General features: G+C 44.5%; 2 protein-coding genes across 3 annotated transcripts; one reads left to right on the top strand and one right to left on the bottom strand.

Moving 5' to 3' along the window:
• The first annotated feature begins 1,106 nt into the window (after positions 1-1,106).
• Positions 1,107-6,605, top strand: LOC124056798. 2 transcript variants are annotated; one of them, XM_046384608.1, is made up of 3 exons: positions 1,107-1,461; positions 2,894-4,111; positions 4,950-6,605. In XM_046384608.1, exons 2-3 carry the CDS (start codon positions 3,029-3,031, stop codon positions 5,307-5,309), a joined length of 1,443 nt encoding a protein of 480 aa, XP_046240564.1. In that variant the 5' UTR covers positions 1,107-1,461; positions 2,894-3,028; the 3' UTR covers positions 5,310-6,605. The 2 variants fall into 2 exon arrangements, with proteins under 2 accessions (XP_046240564.1, XP_046240563.1); XM_046384607.1 differs by having other exon boundaries at positions 1,107-1,465.
• Positions 6,606-7,171: 566 nt separating this feature from the next.
• LOC124056799 (bone morphogenetic protein 7-like) lies at positions 7,172-16,788 on the bottom strand. The gene is made up of 7 exons (XM_046384609.1): positions 15,962-16,788; positions 11,810-11,999; positions 8,490-8,638; positions 8,056-8,262; positions 7,878-7,951; positions 7,684-7,794; positions 7,172-7,592 (listed from the first exon to the last, which is right to left on the bottom strand). The coding sequence occupies exons 1-7, from the start codon at positions 16,356-16,358 to the stop codon at positions 7,443-7,445; spliced, it is 1,278 nt and encodes a 425-aa protein (XP_046240565.1). The 5' UTR covers positions 16,359-16,788; the 3' UTR covers positions 7,172-7,442.
• Positions 16,789-16,845: the final 57 nt, after the last annotated feature.

Here is a 16,845-nt window from a genome sequence, read left to right as displayed (position 1 = left end):
TTGGAAACTTTCACTACTGAAACTCACACTTGGTGCCTGAAAAGTGAAACTTCAAATGCAGGCTGTAATTTAGCAGTTGGGAAGTGGTGGGAGTGAGTGGCGATTTCTATCAATAAAAACACACTCTTGGTAAATGTCAGTGGTTAACATCAATGTGCTAGATGTGGCAAAGACTGCATTGCAGCATCTTAGCATGTCGTGAACTCTCTGGCATTTATGTGTGTGTGCGTGTGCGTGTGTGCATCAGAGTACAAAAAAGAGAGAGAAAAAACAGAGAGATAGAGAGTGGGCAGAGGAAGCATGATGTGACTCAAAGTGAGAAATCCTCTTCACCTCAAACTAAATTCTGTGTGGGCTTTCTCATGACTGGGGGTTCACCTGCTGAGGCCATGCAAAATCATCTTTCTTGTGCTTTAAAATGAGCAGGAGGAGGCAAGAAAGCAAGAAAGAAGGAAGTGAGGAAAAAAGCATGTATACATATATATATATAAAAAAGCATATACAAAGCGAGCACGCAGCAGGGTGTGGGTGAGGAGATATTATGTTGTCTGCACAACCATGAAAGGCCTTCTGTCTCTGCAGAGAATTGGCTTTAGTACTTAGTACTGACCTTTGAACGCTTTGCTCAAAAGCATTTACTGGCGATTTCACAGTATTGATATGGTTAAACGTCTCAGTCACTGAGGATGATATTAGTCCACATCTTCCCACTCAAGTGAGAAAAGCAGGAAGTGAGAAACCAATAACAGCAAAGCAGGGGCTTGAATGCAGATGTGACAGCAAGATTTCTGTTTGTGCTTGTGTGAGTCCAGGCTAGTCTAAAGCAACGGTTTCCCGCCCTCACTACACCAGGCAAAGCGCCAAAGCCATCAGGCAGTCATACGCCTACCATCAGCTGAGGACTTGCACAGCAGTCTCATTTCTAATTATACACCCAACAACAGAGAGCTACGGAGCCAGGGGGGAGAATGGAATATGGAGAGAGGAAGAGGAGTGTGATTACAAATGGAGGAGAGGCTGAGAGTGCTACTCAGCAGCAAACACGGGGTGAATAAGTTCAGATGTGAGAGATTGAGAGAGGGAGAGAGAGAGAGACATCAAATCTGTCTGAGAAAGGTTAACAGGACTGACTGACTGACTGACTAAGTAGAGTGGGAGTGTAAAATGTAAAAGCGAGTAGGAGGGAAGAGAGAAAGGAAGAGGAGAAGAGAGAAGGAGGAGAGTGTGTCTGACAGACAGTCTGTTGAGCTTGTCTGGATGCCTGCTGATCACTCTGCTCTGTTTTACACCGGCAGCCTGGGAGGACGACACACAGCTAGACAGGTGTGTGTGTGTGTGTGTGTGTGTGTGTGTGTGTGCGCGTGAGAGAGAGAGTGTGTAGAGCGTCTGTGAACATGGATGGACATTCTTTGTGAAGATGGATGCACAGGAAGACGGATGGAAGGATGGATGGAGAAACACGTAAGTAAGTCTCTTAACACGAAGCTTCTCTGAGCGTTGGTCTGTCTTGATTCATGTGACATGTTGCTTTCTATCACTCCACAAAGAGAGCCAGTAGTCATACATGCATTAGTCTAACACTGAATGCATGGCTGAGGAACTCTTTGCAGTCCGCGGGATTCTGCACCGGTGGTTAAATTTGGTTGTGTTGCACTGCATCTCCATAGATAGAAACATCAAGCTGACTATGTGCAATATTGCCACTACTGATATGCAAATAATCCTCAGTGCAGATTATCTTTATCACGATGGAACCAAACACACTAAACACTGGCGTGTCTACATTTCATTTCCGTAGATTAGAGTCCTGTAGTGAAGTGATCGCCTCATAAGGTTAATTCAGCTGGGATGAGATGACAGTAGGCCTGATTGGGTCATGATCTATGCATACTTGTGCGTCTGTCACTGTGAGTAAGAAGCCCACACATCAGAGCAATTTGAATGAATTTACATTTACACTGCAGGCATTTAGCTGACAAATACTTATCTATTTATATCCCCCGGTATAACACTGAGTGGCCGCACAGGAATTTCAGTGTGAGGGTGTTGTCTGATCTCACGCACACAATTGTGAACCAGCTCATATCAAAGACGTGCCTGTCTGGCAGTGTGAAAGAGGTGCATTCAGCAGCGGTGCTCAGCTATGATGATGACATAATACAAAAGTCCTGCACTGGTCTTTACCTCCATTCTGTGTAAATAATGTATCTGCAGAAAAGGTAAGAAACTAAGCCAACTGACTCACTCACTCAACTCAACTCAACACATCACTGTGCACACATGTAAGGCAGTGGATCGGGTTTCATTACTTTGTGGTGTTGGTTGATCACTTCTGTCCCAAGATAAAGATGCAGCCTGGGGTTGTGTATTAAACATCCTGCATGCGTCCCTGCACACTTTCGCTTGATTCAATAGAAAAATCTCTCAATGAAAATGTGATAGCTTGATGGAAAGATGATACTAACCTTGCGATAATACTCTCACTCAACCTTTTGCTTTGCTTTGTCCTCACTATGCTCATTGTTTCAGCAGACACACTGTGCAGTACTTTGTTACCATAGTAACTTTTTCTTTTTTTTTTTTACAAAGAAGTTGTTAGATGTCCATCAAACAAACCCCATCAATGTAGCAATTGGTGGTGGGAAAACCTTCGTTTGAAGCTGATGGTGAGGTTATTGTTGTTGTGTCAAAGGACTATGTACAGGCAAGAATCTCACCAAGTGGTCCATTCAGAGGGGAGGGGAAAAGTTCTGTCAAACATCAATACATCTTTGAAGAGAGAGAAAGTGACAAGCGAAAAGTCTGAGTAAAGAATATGATGATTTTATCCAGCATGACGCCTTGTTTTCAAGGATATCAAGTGCATCAGTTATTTGCTTCTTCTACGTTTCAGATCGTGACGACCTTGCACCTAAATTTCTGCAACACTTGCCAAGAGACTGGAGTCTGCATCACGTGATCACAACACCTCCTCAGCTCCTGCAGGAGGGCATGCGGTGCTAGTGTGAGTAACGGGCAGCGTAAGCCAATGAGCTTCACACCGAACCCAACTCTAGTCCCAGACAGGGACAACCTGCCGCTCAAAAAGAGAGACCAAAGATGGAGTTCACCACCACCATCACCACAGGAGCAACGGCAGCAGCAACAGCAGCAGCGGCAGTGTGATGCTGTAACATTCAAGGCGCCCTACCCTTACAAAAACCCCAGCGAGTTTAAGACAAAACACACAGGCCCTTTCCAGCCTGTACCAAAACGGGTTCCTGCACTGTACCAGCCCTGGATGCAGACTCACACATCCACCAGACCCAAACCTCAGGTCTTCTCCGCATTCAGGGAGCATCATGGCTGGGCAGAGTGGAGAGATACCAACCCCCTGCATTTTGGATGGGACTTTTCTCACCACTATCAGCACCACAGCCACTTTTCTGGCACATCTACACTCCACCCTGTCCACCCACACCACCCCTCCAGATTTAGACCAGTCTCCCTCGTCAATGAGGGTTTCCAAAGGGTGGGTGGAGGATACGGCTGGGAGCAGCTCAAGACATCAAGGGACAAGAGTTTAAGCACAGAGCAGCAGAGCAATCGTAGGAATAAAGGACCATATGTGAGGAGCAGAGACAGAAAAGTTGAGTACATTCCCAGGGTTGAAAAAGCAAATCCTCCGTTGCTGAGTACATGCCTACCTCACTCTCCACATGAGGACCTCACATTGCAGCATGCTGCACTGCACAAATCAACCGAACTTCTGCGACATCCTGTTTCTGGACATTACTTGGTAAGAGACGGCAGGTCAAGCAACACATACACCTCCATGAAGGAGGACGCATCAAGATCTCCTGCACTCACATCTGCACAGGTTCCCTCCTCCTCTTCATCTCCCAACCATTTCCCCTGGCTACTCCCTCACTTTGTGGCTGGCTCTCTGATAGAGCTCAGAGATGGGCGGCTGAGGAGGGTGGAGCACCTGCAGACGGAGGACTTCCTGCTGGGATCACTGGCCTGTCCAGACCTGCGCCTGAGCTGTTGCACAGTACAGAGCATCTCCCCCTCAGCCTCCTCCTCCTCAATCTCACGTCTCCTCATCTTGCTTCACGATCAGCAGTCCCAGGTGAGGGGAATTCACTTTGTCCTATTCATTATTCACAGCAGGTCTTATGGCTGATGCTCTAAATACAGTCTTTGAATAATGATGGTGATTTGATAATCCATCTATAGTGAGATACATCATACGAATTCTTATTCAGAAAGTGCCTTTAGTCAGTCTTTTACTATGGCATGTGAATGGATGTGGGTGATGACAGTTTGTATTTTTCTACAGTGAATACAATGAAAACCAACAAGTTCTGTCTGTGGAGCCAAACCCTGGCATATCTTATTCCCTATGCCATAGAACCCCATTGTTGTCCAAAAGTTGTTAAAATACATAAATTAGCCAGACCGTTACACTGTGTGACTCCTTCCTTCCTTACAAAGAACATGGGCACTCCCACGTACACTGTCCCGGTGCCATAAAATACTACCATTCAAATTCTGTATTAATCCACAGCAGCAAATGACACCCAACAAATGCACCGCTCACTTCTGTTTAAGTAAAGTTCGCCAAAAACTACGTTGCTCCACTGTTGGAGGAAATAAAGGCTGTGTAGTTTATTTGTGGGGGGCGGAGCATTGCAATATTTGGTATGTAGCAAAAAAGTATATATGTTTACAGTAATCAGTAAGTGTGTTGATGTTATCTGTCCAAACAGTTGATCAGTACATGCGGGCAGATCCTGTTGAATCCATTGAATGCTTCAGATATACAAACAGATAAACAAGTTTCTCTCGGTGTGTGCTATTTGACATGACTTTCACACAAGTAGAACAATACCTCCCCCCAGTGAACAAAAGTGTGAGCTGCATTTCTGTGCCTAATCTCCTTGCACATATGTAATGCCGTCCTCCAGGAGTTGGTGGATGTCTATGTGGAGTACCCGTTCTTTGTGCGAGGACGCGGCTGGTCTTCCTGCAGCCCTCAGAGGACTGCCCGTCTCTGTGGTCTGCAGTGCCGACAGCTCTGTGTGGGGGACGTCTGCCTGGCTCTCACACCTGTCTCAGCGCCCCAGCATCCCCCGTCAGCCACCCAGGAGCCAGAAACCTGCCCCAGGAAGTCAGAAGAAGGCTGTGAGCCCCCAGAAACACCTCAATGCCAGGTCTCCCCAGGGCCAGAGCAGCCAGCATCGGGGCAGAAAAAGGAGACCGAGGTGGTCAGAAGGAGACACTATTCAGCCCCTGAGTTCAGAGGCCCACGGACTAACTGCTTGTAGTGAGGAGGGTCACAGTTTTAAGGACAGGGAGGAAGCCAGTCTCTTTTAAGCTCTGCTATATTGAAATCATACTTGCTGTCTTTCTACCTCCTGAATCATATTTCCGTGCTTGACTGTCATTTTTAATTGTATCTGAGAAGTAAAGGCTCGAGAAGAGTGATAGGATTAACTCTCAGGATCCCTCAGAGGTAAACCTGCATTAGCACATATGTAAAAGTAAGTCAGGGATCAAACGCTGATGACATGAGTTGAGTTATACATTACATTTTCTGTCAGCCTGATCAGAGTCCAACATAATGCACATTTTGGATCTTATTCATGTGAGAGAACTCAGTCAGTTTAATATATTTTTGTGAGACTGCTCAGAACCAAAGTGTATGTCTGTGTTGCCAGGGGGAGCTGCTTCAATGACAGTGAATCTGAAAAAGATCTTGTAGGTTCAAAGCATATTTTTAGCTTAGGTTTTGAAATGAATGTTCGTATTATTTCCAGCAGTTCTGACATAATTTGCCCACGTACCTTGAAAAGCACAGGAAAAAAAACCTCCCTCAGGTTCTTGGCTCGATTACGCCTAATGTATCAATTAGATGTGTGTCTGTAACAATTCTTTTTGATTATAAAAGACAGATTTCATCCCAAATGGCAGCATATCTGTAATGCCGGGGAACTTCTATGATGAAATGGTCCTCCGTTCGACAATCAACTCCACTTTTTTCAGAAAGATTTAGTTACGCCTCTACCTCTATTTTCTATTTAAGGTGACAGATTCATATGATGCGTGTTTTTAACAGTGTGGACTGTGTTGTAATATGCTATCTTGGAGGCTGTGTGAACGTCTTCATTTGCCTGGTTGTTACAGTAAGCAGCTGCTTTGCTTTTGTACTAACGCTCGTTTTTTAAATGTCTGTCCCATTGTTAAAAGTGGAGCTGTTTGTGCTATTTAAAATACTTAAAATCTGCAATCGGCATCTAGTGTCAAGTGTCTGCTCTGCAATAAGATTTCCTCCCAGGTATACACACAACACATGTGGACAAACAAAAATTTGAAATTTGGATAATGAGGACTCGACCATGATGTCACAGTCGGGGCAGACAAGGTGCTGTTGTTGCAGAAACTGGTTCTTTCACCTTTAAAACAGTTTTCTCACTGTTAAATAAATATTTCATGTGTGAAGTCTTCTGCATGTTTTTTTTCTTCAACCGCCTTGAATCACTCACAAAACTATCATTGACAAGCCAAAGGTGCTTTGAATGCAACAGTGTAAGGGACATTATTGAGGTCAAATAAGGTAAAAACAGGCATAGTTTCCATTTATTCAACTGCTTTAATGTGACAAAATGAAATTACAGCTTCCCTTTGTCTACCTGCAGCTCTGCTCTGACACCAGACAGGCAGCACCCTGATATCCGCCTCACGAAGACGAATCACTGACATCTTGCAAACAGCGTGCCTGTCACAGGCCCGGTGATATATGTTTCCACCAGGAAACTAGGCCCAACAGGCAGGCCTGTCAGTCTTTCACGCTGTTATTAACAGCATCATCTGTCATTCCTCACTGAGTTCCAGCACGCGCATGAGCTGCCAGATGTCTGACACCTGACCAGGTCCAAATGCCCCCCCCCGACCAACCAGTTAATCACCGGTGAAGTTTGTTGATTTTTTTTTCTTCTCTTTTCACTGGCATATAAGTTCATCCAGTTATTCCAAAAGACAAGGTACAGCATTTCAACAGGAAAATGGAGATTTACAGTTTTATGAGCTGTGAAATCAGTCACCAAAGGTACATTTCCACCCAGGCAATGTTGTATATTCTGATCCCTGATCGTCACCAGATAATTCATACACAGATACGTATGTGTGGCATATTAGGGAACATAGCTTTAACTTTGTGTGTTTTACTGCGTGTTTTGTTTGAGTCTCTGAGGTAAATCCACAGTTCAGTTAGTGCACTTTTTTTAGACTCAAGTAAAGGGAAACAAAAGTTTTGTTCAACCTTCCTCTGTGACTGATAGTTCTAAATGGTTTGTGGTAGTGGTTACTACTGCATGGGAGGCTCAGCTGCTGGTCACAACAACAGTTCAATACGGCCTTTCTTAAGTGTCCCTCCGGATCGCAGGAGGGGTTACTAGCGGTCAGTGGCAGCCACAGGCTCTGACCACCATGTTGCGGTACTTCTTGAGGATGACATTGGAACTGTCGTCAAAGTATAGCACAGAGATGCCGTGGAGCTGAGTGGGGGCACAGCAGGGCTTGGGAACCGTGTCCGGGTTGATAAAGTGCACCTGCGGTTAGAGGAAGCATTAATCAGTCCTCACAGAAAGTGGAGGAGGTTGTAGTGAAAGTCCCTGTCATCTGGGGCTGTTCGAGACTTACCAGAGTTTGCACAATCGCGTGATTGGTGGCATTCATGTAGGAGTTGAGAGGAAAGGCACATTCTCCCTCACAGTAGTACGCTGCATAGCCCTCAGGCGCTATGATCCAGTCCTGAAAACCACAGGCAGTTGTCAGTTAATTGTCACTTTTGGAAATAAAATAAGATCAAAATAAGATCAAGTTCTGAATTGTACCTGCCATCCCAAATCTCTGAAACTGACATAAAGCTCGTGCTTTTTACATCCCTCTTTAGAGATGCCAGGGTTATCTGGAATTAAAAACATGCAAGTGTGACTACGCAGAAGTGTGAAAGTCCAGGTATCAAAACCATGACTAGAGTTTACAATGGTGACATCTGAAGGTTTCGGGCACCTGCTGCAGCCTCCACTGCCCTTAGTGCATCTTGGACAGTCCTCTGGGGTTTGGAGCGGTTATAGTGGCGTCCCTTGTGGCCGTGGGCAGAACGGATGCTGCGAAAGCGCACCTCGTTGGCTCTGAAAAAGGCGACCATGAAGGGCTGCTTGTCCTGAGGTCTACTGCCCGTCACAAGCCCCGCCACTCGAGGGTTCGTCCTCTGACCTAAAAAGGGAGTCAAGTTGAGTAAAACTAATAAAGGTCTCAAACAATCACTGAAGATGACAACACACATTGTTTATCCTGATAAGACCACAACAGCTACAATCATAACTTAAAGCTCTACAATCATTAACCAAGGGGTTTAAAAAGCATTAAAACATTACTCCAGGCAAAGACTGTATTCTTGCAGTTGTTGCAGTTATAAATGCCTCCCCATGTTAGGGACTGACCGTGGCGGTCCTCCAGGACCAAGTGCAGGCCGAGGTTCTGCTCAGGGTTGCCCAGCCAGAGGTTGCCGGTGGCAGTCAGGTCAAAGGCCAGCCAGCCCTCCTCTGCAGCCCACACTTCTCGCTGCTCGAGCAGCAAGAGCTCTACTTCACTGAGGAAAGGACAGAATGTAATCAATTACAAGGCAGTTCAAGGCTCAAGACATGGAGTGTGGAACATGTTTTCAGCGGAGTATCCTCGTTTGGCCGCACACTGAAATACTCCAAATGTTCCTTGGACACAACATCAAAGACTTTCAGCAGTTGCTACTAGCAGATATGTTTCCACAAAATGAAAACATAAGTTTGATACAATGCTACAGTGATGAAATGTCCAGTGTGATTTGTTATCCATCTCGTGCTTTCAAGTTTCGGAAAACTGATTTTCATTCCTGAAATTAAAGGAAAGCAGTGGCTGTCTGGAGAGTATGAAAACAATCAAAAAGCAGGTGGTATGCATAGGAAAATTGTTAGCTGTCATACACATGACATAAACTGTTTAGTACTCAATAGGCTAAAGAAAAAAACCAAAACTGCATGTGTGGTCCAGCGATAGCTACAGTGCAATTAGAAAGTATTAGGACGATTTGTTTATGACCAACATTTTGGCTAAGTAGACCAACACACTAAAATCATTTTAGTGTTTAGTTTTAGTCTTGGGTTTGGAGGTGTTTGCATATAAACTCCAGCAACAGTGCGGCAATCATAAATCATTTTATCCACATCCCCAGTGCAGCAGGAAAATAATATATATAAGGCAACCAAGAGTTTTATGACCAAACGTTGGAATGCTGTTGATTAGTCAGACACCTGATCTCAGTCCAACTGAGAATGTTTTTCATTTGCTGAACACCAGACTGAAGGTAAGAAACAAGAAAAATATTTGATAAGGCTGCAGTGTTGGTGTCGGTGGTTGCAAAGGAACCAAATATAAAACACAAAGTCTGAATATAGTACAATTATGTTGTAGCCTCTCACCTAAAATTTTTCCAGTTCAGTTCATATTTAAAAAGGGGACTACAGTTCCTACATTGCTCATCAGATGTGGATATAAATGACTTCAAATTAAAGTTGAGAGGCATCTGTTTAATCTCGTAGCAGCTGTTTGTGGTTGAGTCTATACAACAGAAAATGTGTGACTGTCTGGACCATTTCTGACTGCGCTGTAAACACACAGAATGAGGATAAGTAAATGTGCAAATCAGAACAACAACCCTCATCTTTCATAGTAAGCTACTGATGAAACGACACATTGCAAATAATAAACTGTAACAATAAACTATTCAAAATCATTTTAATGAAACCTTAGACCTCCAGCATAAGTCCCTTTAATCATGAATCCACCCACAGTGAACAGTCATCATCCGTTTCTTAACATCTCAGAAGAAAACTGTGATAAGTGTCGTCTTCAGGGCAGATTTCCCAGACGATAGCTTTGTTTACAGAGTTTCAGACCCTCAGGCAGACGTCTCTCTTTAGTCCTGCCGCCTGCTCGTCTGTGTGGCGTGGCCTTTGTGTGTCTGTGAATGACAATGGTGTTGTCCTTAACACCGTCGTCAGCCCCGCTGTCACCGACGAAACACTTAAATCTACTGCCTGCACACGACTCCTCCTGCTCACTCATGTCTCCCGGGCAGGCAGAGTCAAGCGGGTTTATAACGTGGGTGGCAGACCTTTGATTTGTGAGAGGGGAGAGAGCTGTGTGTGTGTGTGAGTCTAATTATCCTATTTGAGATGTTGTTTGAAACAAGAAAACAGTGTGAGCATAACACAGAAGCTGGCGCACTGACAGACAAAACACAGACAGACAGAAACACGGATGGGATAACCACCTCTGAAAGAGAAAGAGGGAAAACTGACGTCTTGAGGGTTGAGAGTGTTACTTGCGGTGGGAGCAGTGTGTTATAAATGCAGGTCTCTTGGGGACTGTCCTCTTCTGACTGGGTGAGAGTAAACTTGCTCTGGAGAGAACCACTGTGTTTCTGTAATTGACACTAATGTCTGTGTAAACAGCATCGGTGCTGACACCAACATATGCAGAAATAACTTGTTGGGAAAATGCAGACAGACACGACCGAAGCAGACAGATCTGTGTGCACGTACGGCAGCCTAACGACCAGTTTTCACTGAAAAACACACAGCAGCATGAGGTGTTTGTTTAACCAACCAACCACACTGCTCATGCTGTGTCCCTGTCATAAGAGGATAATCATATGTAGCAATGAAACCATTTGCTATGAAGACATGGAGGATGGTTTGAAAAGTGCTTTAAATTTAAAAAGAACTAATACTAGCCATGCAGATACATTTGGATTTATTTAATGCAATATTTTAAACAGAGGCGAGTGGATTTTCATTGGCAGAGCTCACGGTACTTAAGAATCATTTGTAAAACATTCACCTGCAACTAGTTTGTATTGAAGAAACAGCTTGGGGGGATTATCCAGAGCAGTGGGAACACAGTTTCTGAGAAGTCACAGTGTTGTTGAATTTTTAGCAGAGCGGTTCCCTAGAAAGCAATATTGGTCAATCTGAAGAATGGGTGGTGCAGACCAAAATATCTCAACAACCATCGGGGCAGATTGCTGCGAAATCTTCAACGGACATTCAATGCGCCTAGACGAAGAGTCCGATGACTTCAGTGAGTCCCGGACTTTTCCTCTAGCACCACCAGGAGGCTGATTTTTTTTTTTTTTTAGCTTGTTTAGCTAGTGACTGGATTTCTCCTCTAGTGTCACCAGCAGGTCAGAGTCTTCACAGTGAAATATCTCAACATCTGATGGTTTGGCACAAACGTTTTGTTTGTTCCTGACTTTGCAGAATTCACCATGAAGGAGAAAGGTGTATTTAGTGAAATGACATCTTGATAGATTACCATGAAATTTGGTGCAGACATTAATTTCTCCTTTAACTATTACTTCTTAATCTCTTCATTTGCGCAGGATGAGGATTATGACTGAATTCCTGCAAGTCCAAGTGGACTTGTGGACATAACTGCGAGAATATGACCGTGCTTAGCATTTAGCTCTAAGCATTGCTGGGCACACTGAAGCAAAGCTTCAAAGAGCTGCTCGTGAAGCTGCATATGTGCATTAGGGTGCATTAGACATCAGACATCTAAAAAACCAGAACAAAGTGAAACAAAAACAGTTAGAGGTCAGTTTTAGTTTGGAATTTGAGTGAACCGATCCTGCTGAGGAGCATGAGCTGATGCACGTGATACATGATAAAGCAATTCAAGGGCAAGCAGCAGTTAAAGAATTTTTGTAAACTTTGAGATGTACCTGTTTGGAGACTCCTGCAGGACCTGGTAGACACTGACTATGAATGTTTCGTTGTCGTAGCTTTTCTGGATGAGATCTTTATAAATCCTAAACTCTGCTGCTGTCACAGCTTCTCCCTCTGGAATACGGGAAAGGTCGAATCGAAATTCTCTTCTGTGCTGCAGGTACAGAAGATCCTGATCCTGATCAACTATTACAAAGAAACAAAGAGAAAGAGAAGAGGAAAGAGGTGGTAAAGTATCTCGGATTTTATTGGTGCTTTGATGCAGAACCACAATGATAAATGGTTTCTTGCTGTCTGCATTAGCTCACACACGGACACACGCACAAACTCAAATAATGCTTCCAACAAAGGGAAAGTATGTACATCTGAGGGGAAGGCAAACCGCTGTGAGTAAAATCAGATGTTAAACCAGTCAGGGGCTGCATATCTGTCAAAAATGTCGCTAAATCAAACGATTCTCTGATGTGTGACACCCTGGCCACATCTCGGAGGCACAATGTCAGAAATAGGAAAAATCCTGCTTCCACGGGCAAAGTGATTGATCTAAACATCACTTGAGTCGAGTCTGCCATACATGCCAATGTGGGGGGAGAAAAAACACACTTTGGGCTCAGTATGGCTCCCTGTTTAAATTGCACACATGTGCTGACCACAAGAAAAGGCCTGTTAAGGCACTGCCCGGAAAACCGCAGCAGCCAGTGTGCTTTTATAAACACAGTCATATAAAGTATAGAGAGACACACAAATTCATGTGACTTAACTACCAGAGTCTGTACCACCCACACCTCCCTGATCATTTTGCCATGTATCGCCATACCGTGATCTCACATGAAGTAAAGCAGCAGTAGCTGGTGGCACTGTGGGGTTTCCGACCAGCCCTGAACCAGCTGAGGCTCTCCAGCACTCAGACTTTCCAGGAGAACGGTGGTCAGAAAGACCCCTAAGCTTCCTGAAGCTTTCCAGTGTCGTGTTTTTACAGCATTAGTCAATGTGTTTGTCCTTGGAAAGAACGGCGGAGGACTCTGGTGAAGGTGTGCAGAGCGGAGCAGCGATTAGCCACCTTAAACACATCCTGCCTACTGGCGTACACCATGACCTCATCGTCATGACATCACCCCGTGTTCCCTCCCGATGGTCCACTATTGTTTCAGCGCAAAGTCAAACACACACACACACACACACACATGGAGCACACGACGCAAAAACACGCTCAAGCCGTTTGTCGTTAAGAGCAGCAGTGCATTCTGAACACTGCTAGTCATTTGTTTAACCGCAATTAAATGCTGGAAGGGAACGAGGGGTGTTTTTATGAAAGCAATAATTGCTTGTAAGGACTCGGTGTGTTTACGTTAGGGGCCATTAGCTGCAGAGATCAGACCTCAGATATGCAAACTTCCCTCTGGGAGGCATTTCAACACTTTAGATTACTCCTCACACCGCAGGGCCACACAGCCATGGACCTATCATTAACTTACTGCAATTTTATAGTAGTTTTTTGTTTTACAAAACAGCATGGGTGGTAAAGATTTGTCAGAATGTCTGTACAAAAACAAAATGATGAAAAGTGATGATGAGAGCGTGAATTAACTGCCTTATTTATTATTTATGTCATTCTGTGTTGGTCGAATTTTCTATTCTGTGCTGTACACAAAACATCTACTGCATATCTGCTTTTCTTTCTTGTATGGATGTTGTACACTGCACAGACTGTCAAATTTGTGATTTGTGACATTGGGTTATACATATAAATAAAATAGACATGACATTCTATTCTATCAAGTTCAGACTTTAACTGATTAAAGTTGTAAATCTTTGACTGTCAACATTTTCTGCCCTTTCAAATTTATGAATGCCTGCATGTGCTGACAAGTTTGACAACATTGCTTAAGCTGTCTCCTTGCAGATCATTCGACATGGGTGCTTTTGCACCGATGCATAAATCTCCTTGAGAATGTAAGCACTGATAACAAAGTGAGTTTAAAATGTACTCACTTATTCTGCACAAGATTTAAAAGACAAAGATGGGCTTAAAGTGTCTCATCAGCGGATGCCGCCGTGCAACTGCACTGCAGGCTTCAGACTGGAATTATGTTGCACATGAATGTTTAAATAATGAGACAGTAAATGAGATTTTCTGGTGAGGCAAAAGAAATTCCCAGTGTGATCTCCTTATGCTTCCTACAGATCAGCTTAGCAGGATAAAAACATTTCTTCCCGCTTGTTCTCAAAAACACACAATACACTTTCTGTTCTTCAGCGACTCAGCCATTCCTCTCTGTGTTAGGAGAACATTGTGCACTCTTTCTATTCTAATGAAAGCCAGTGACATTTCTGGTCATTAAGCCTTTTCCCATGCTCTGCAGGTGTGTTGCGGTCCCATACTGAATGCATGTGTACACGTCTCCAGGCAAAGATTTCAGCAGAAGTAAACAGCCGGCCGACATGACAAGTAGCAGAACGGAGAACAGCTACAACTGATAAGACTGAGTGCAAAGTCAGGCCTCTGCACTACATTCAGTCTATTTCTTTATAAGCAGAATGTGCAGTGGGATAGCGGCTGCCTTGTGTAATGCTGCATGACAATGAGACGAATGCTGCCTGCTGGTGATTCTGATTCCACTGTGGTTTGGCATTTTAGCACAAAGAAACATATGCAGCCCTGTATGTATGTCAGCATGTGTGCAGTGATGTGGTATACGTATGTAGACTTTACATTTCGACTACACAGATGAACAAACGAAAAAGAGGGCTTGACTCACTACTGAGTGAATGATAACACTATTCTAAAGCCTGTCCATCTGCAGGACATACCCGGGTGGACCAGGAGGTGGGACAGGGGAGCTCAACAGCAGCTCCCCCTCACACTGGAAGCTGTGGTCTTTGGAAGGGAAATACCATAATCCAGTTTGATCTTAAAGCAGTCATCTTGGGACCACCAAGATAGTGTCAACTCTGGCAAAATGTGGGAGCCCCAGCTAAAAACTCCACCAATAATCAGCCCAGGAGGCCGTGGTGGGCCCGAGAGAGAGTAATAATTTTCCCTCCTTCCTCTTCATAATCAAACTCTTCAGATGTGGAACCACACAAATCTGCTACGAGTTTTCAAAAACGATCTCATTAGCTAAAGACTGTTAGTTAAAAATTCACAAATGGGGACATAAATGTTATCCTTTAGATTTTTTTCTCCAAATGCTTTGTATTAACTGCACGTAGGGCTGATCGACTCTGAACGGATCCTGACCTAAAGGCTTCAGTTCAGTCTCGGTCACATACAAGTGGACAGAGAGGTTAACAGTTTCTTGGAGACGCATCTTTTCATGACCCATAAGCACTGAGGCAGGATAGGGGCATTGAGACAAGGGTTGGTTTTGGATGCAACCACATCCGGATAAGAGCCACAGGCACCATGCCGTCTGCTGTTTCACCATAGTGATATCAGAGCCGCTGTAGGATCTCCAAAGGAAACAAAGGCAGGATTTGCCTTTTATAAATTCAATAATGTCTTGAGTGAGCCCCAGCTCCCACCTGTGACCCCTGCGATATATGCCCCCCCAAACAAACATACAAACTGCACACAAAGGCAGGAGAGGCGCCTGCAGTAAGAGAGATGACTACAGCAAACAGCATGTTTTGATGCAGTTTGTATCTTGGTCGACTTGTCTCTCACTCCCTACGGGGTTAGAAATTCCCATTTAATTCCTAGTCATGTGAAACAAAGCCATACGAAAGCTTCTCCCCCCTGGAGCTTTGAAGGGATTCTGGTGTAATCGGATACAGGCATGTTGTCATAACATTTACAGCTAGGAATGCATAATGCTGGATTTCAAGTGACCTATAAGCCACAGTGTCAGAGACACTGATTTTCACACACTTAACACACACCACACTTGAGTCTTCAGTTTATTCTATAAAGAAAACATGATCACAGCAAATCAAGTCCCTGTAGAGATATATGGTGGATACTGGTGATAAAGGAGTTGCAGATCTTGGGGAACTTTAATCTCCATCCTTAAAATATGTCCTCAAAGAAGAGTTAAATATCACGAAATCAAATGTTCCAATGTGCCGCTATACACTCAGTGTGTCTAACATACTCCGGAAAAATCACGTTACCACTCGGTGTTTGTCTTCATAAAGTGTAAACTTACCAAGATTGACAAAGCTCATCACCATGTCTGCGTCATCTAGGAAGCGGCTGTCCTGCGGGGTCACCATTGGAGACACCTGGGACGGTAAAACAGGCTTGTAGTAAGAAAATCCGGACGGCTCTGGACCGGTGGAGATGGTATTGTACAGGTCCAGCATGAACATCGGGGCAGCGTTGTGTTTGGTGTGGACGTGCGGCCGCGGACGATGCGGAAGCCCCAGGATGGAGAGGATCTCCCGCTGCATCTCCCTGCGCTCTTGGCTCCGCAGCCGCCGCTGGATGAAGCTGGAGCGCACTTCGTTGTCCACGGAGAAGTTGGAGAAGGCGACCTGCGAGGCCAGCACGCAGTAACCCCACCACAGGAGGGTCATTATGATCGCCAAGGCGCTTGACACCATTTTATCCAAGCGTTACGCGCGGCTCTAGCCAGTCGAAAGACGCGTAAAGAGTTTTCTGACTTGAGGCGGGAGTAAGATGCACTTCACGTTATTCACTACCAACTCAAAACATCATTCATTCACTCATCATCTGTAGTAGCGCGCTGCCTTGGAGTGATACGGACGTGCGCTCCCCTTCATGGCAACTTTGGAGTGGATTTTATTGAGGTGCTGTGTCAGGGGAGGGGCGGGAGTGGTTCAGAATGGGATAAACCATGTTTGGAAAGATTGGGAGAGTGGTGTGGGGGTGAGTCAGTGACAAGAAGATCAGTGTGAAGTGCACTTCTCTGTCTTGGTAATAAGACCGGTGGGGTGTAGACCTTTCAAACCCAAGTACCCCATCAGTGCAGACCTTTATGTTTGGATAAGCTTGTTTGGACACTGATGAAAGTGGAGTCTAATCGTAAATGCCTCATTAGCACATCTTACTTGATTTTGAAGTCTTGCC

This window comes from Scatophagus argus, chromosome 3 (genome assembly GCF_020382885.2).
Source record: "Scatophagus argus isolate fScaArg1 chromosome 3, fScaArg1.pri, whole genome shotgun sequence".
Classification (NCBI taxonomy): domain Eukaryota; kingdom Metazoa; phylum Chordata; class Actinopteri; family Scatophagidae; genus Scatophagus; species Scatophagus argus.
This window is presented reverse-complemented; position numbering and strand designations above follow the sequence as displayed.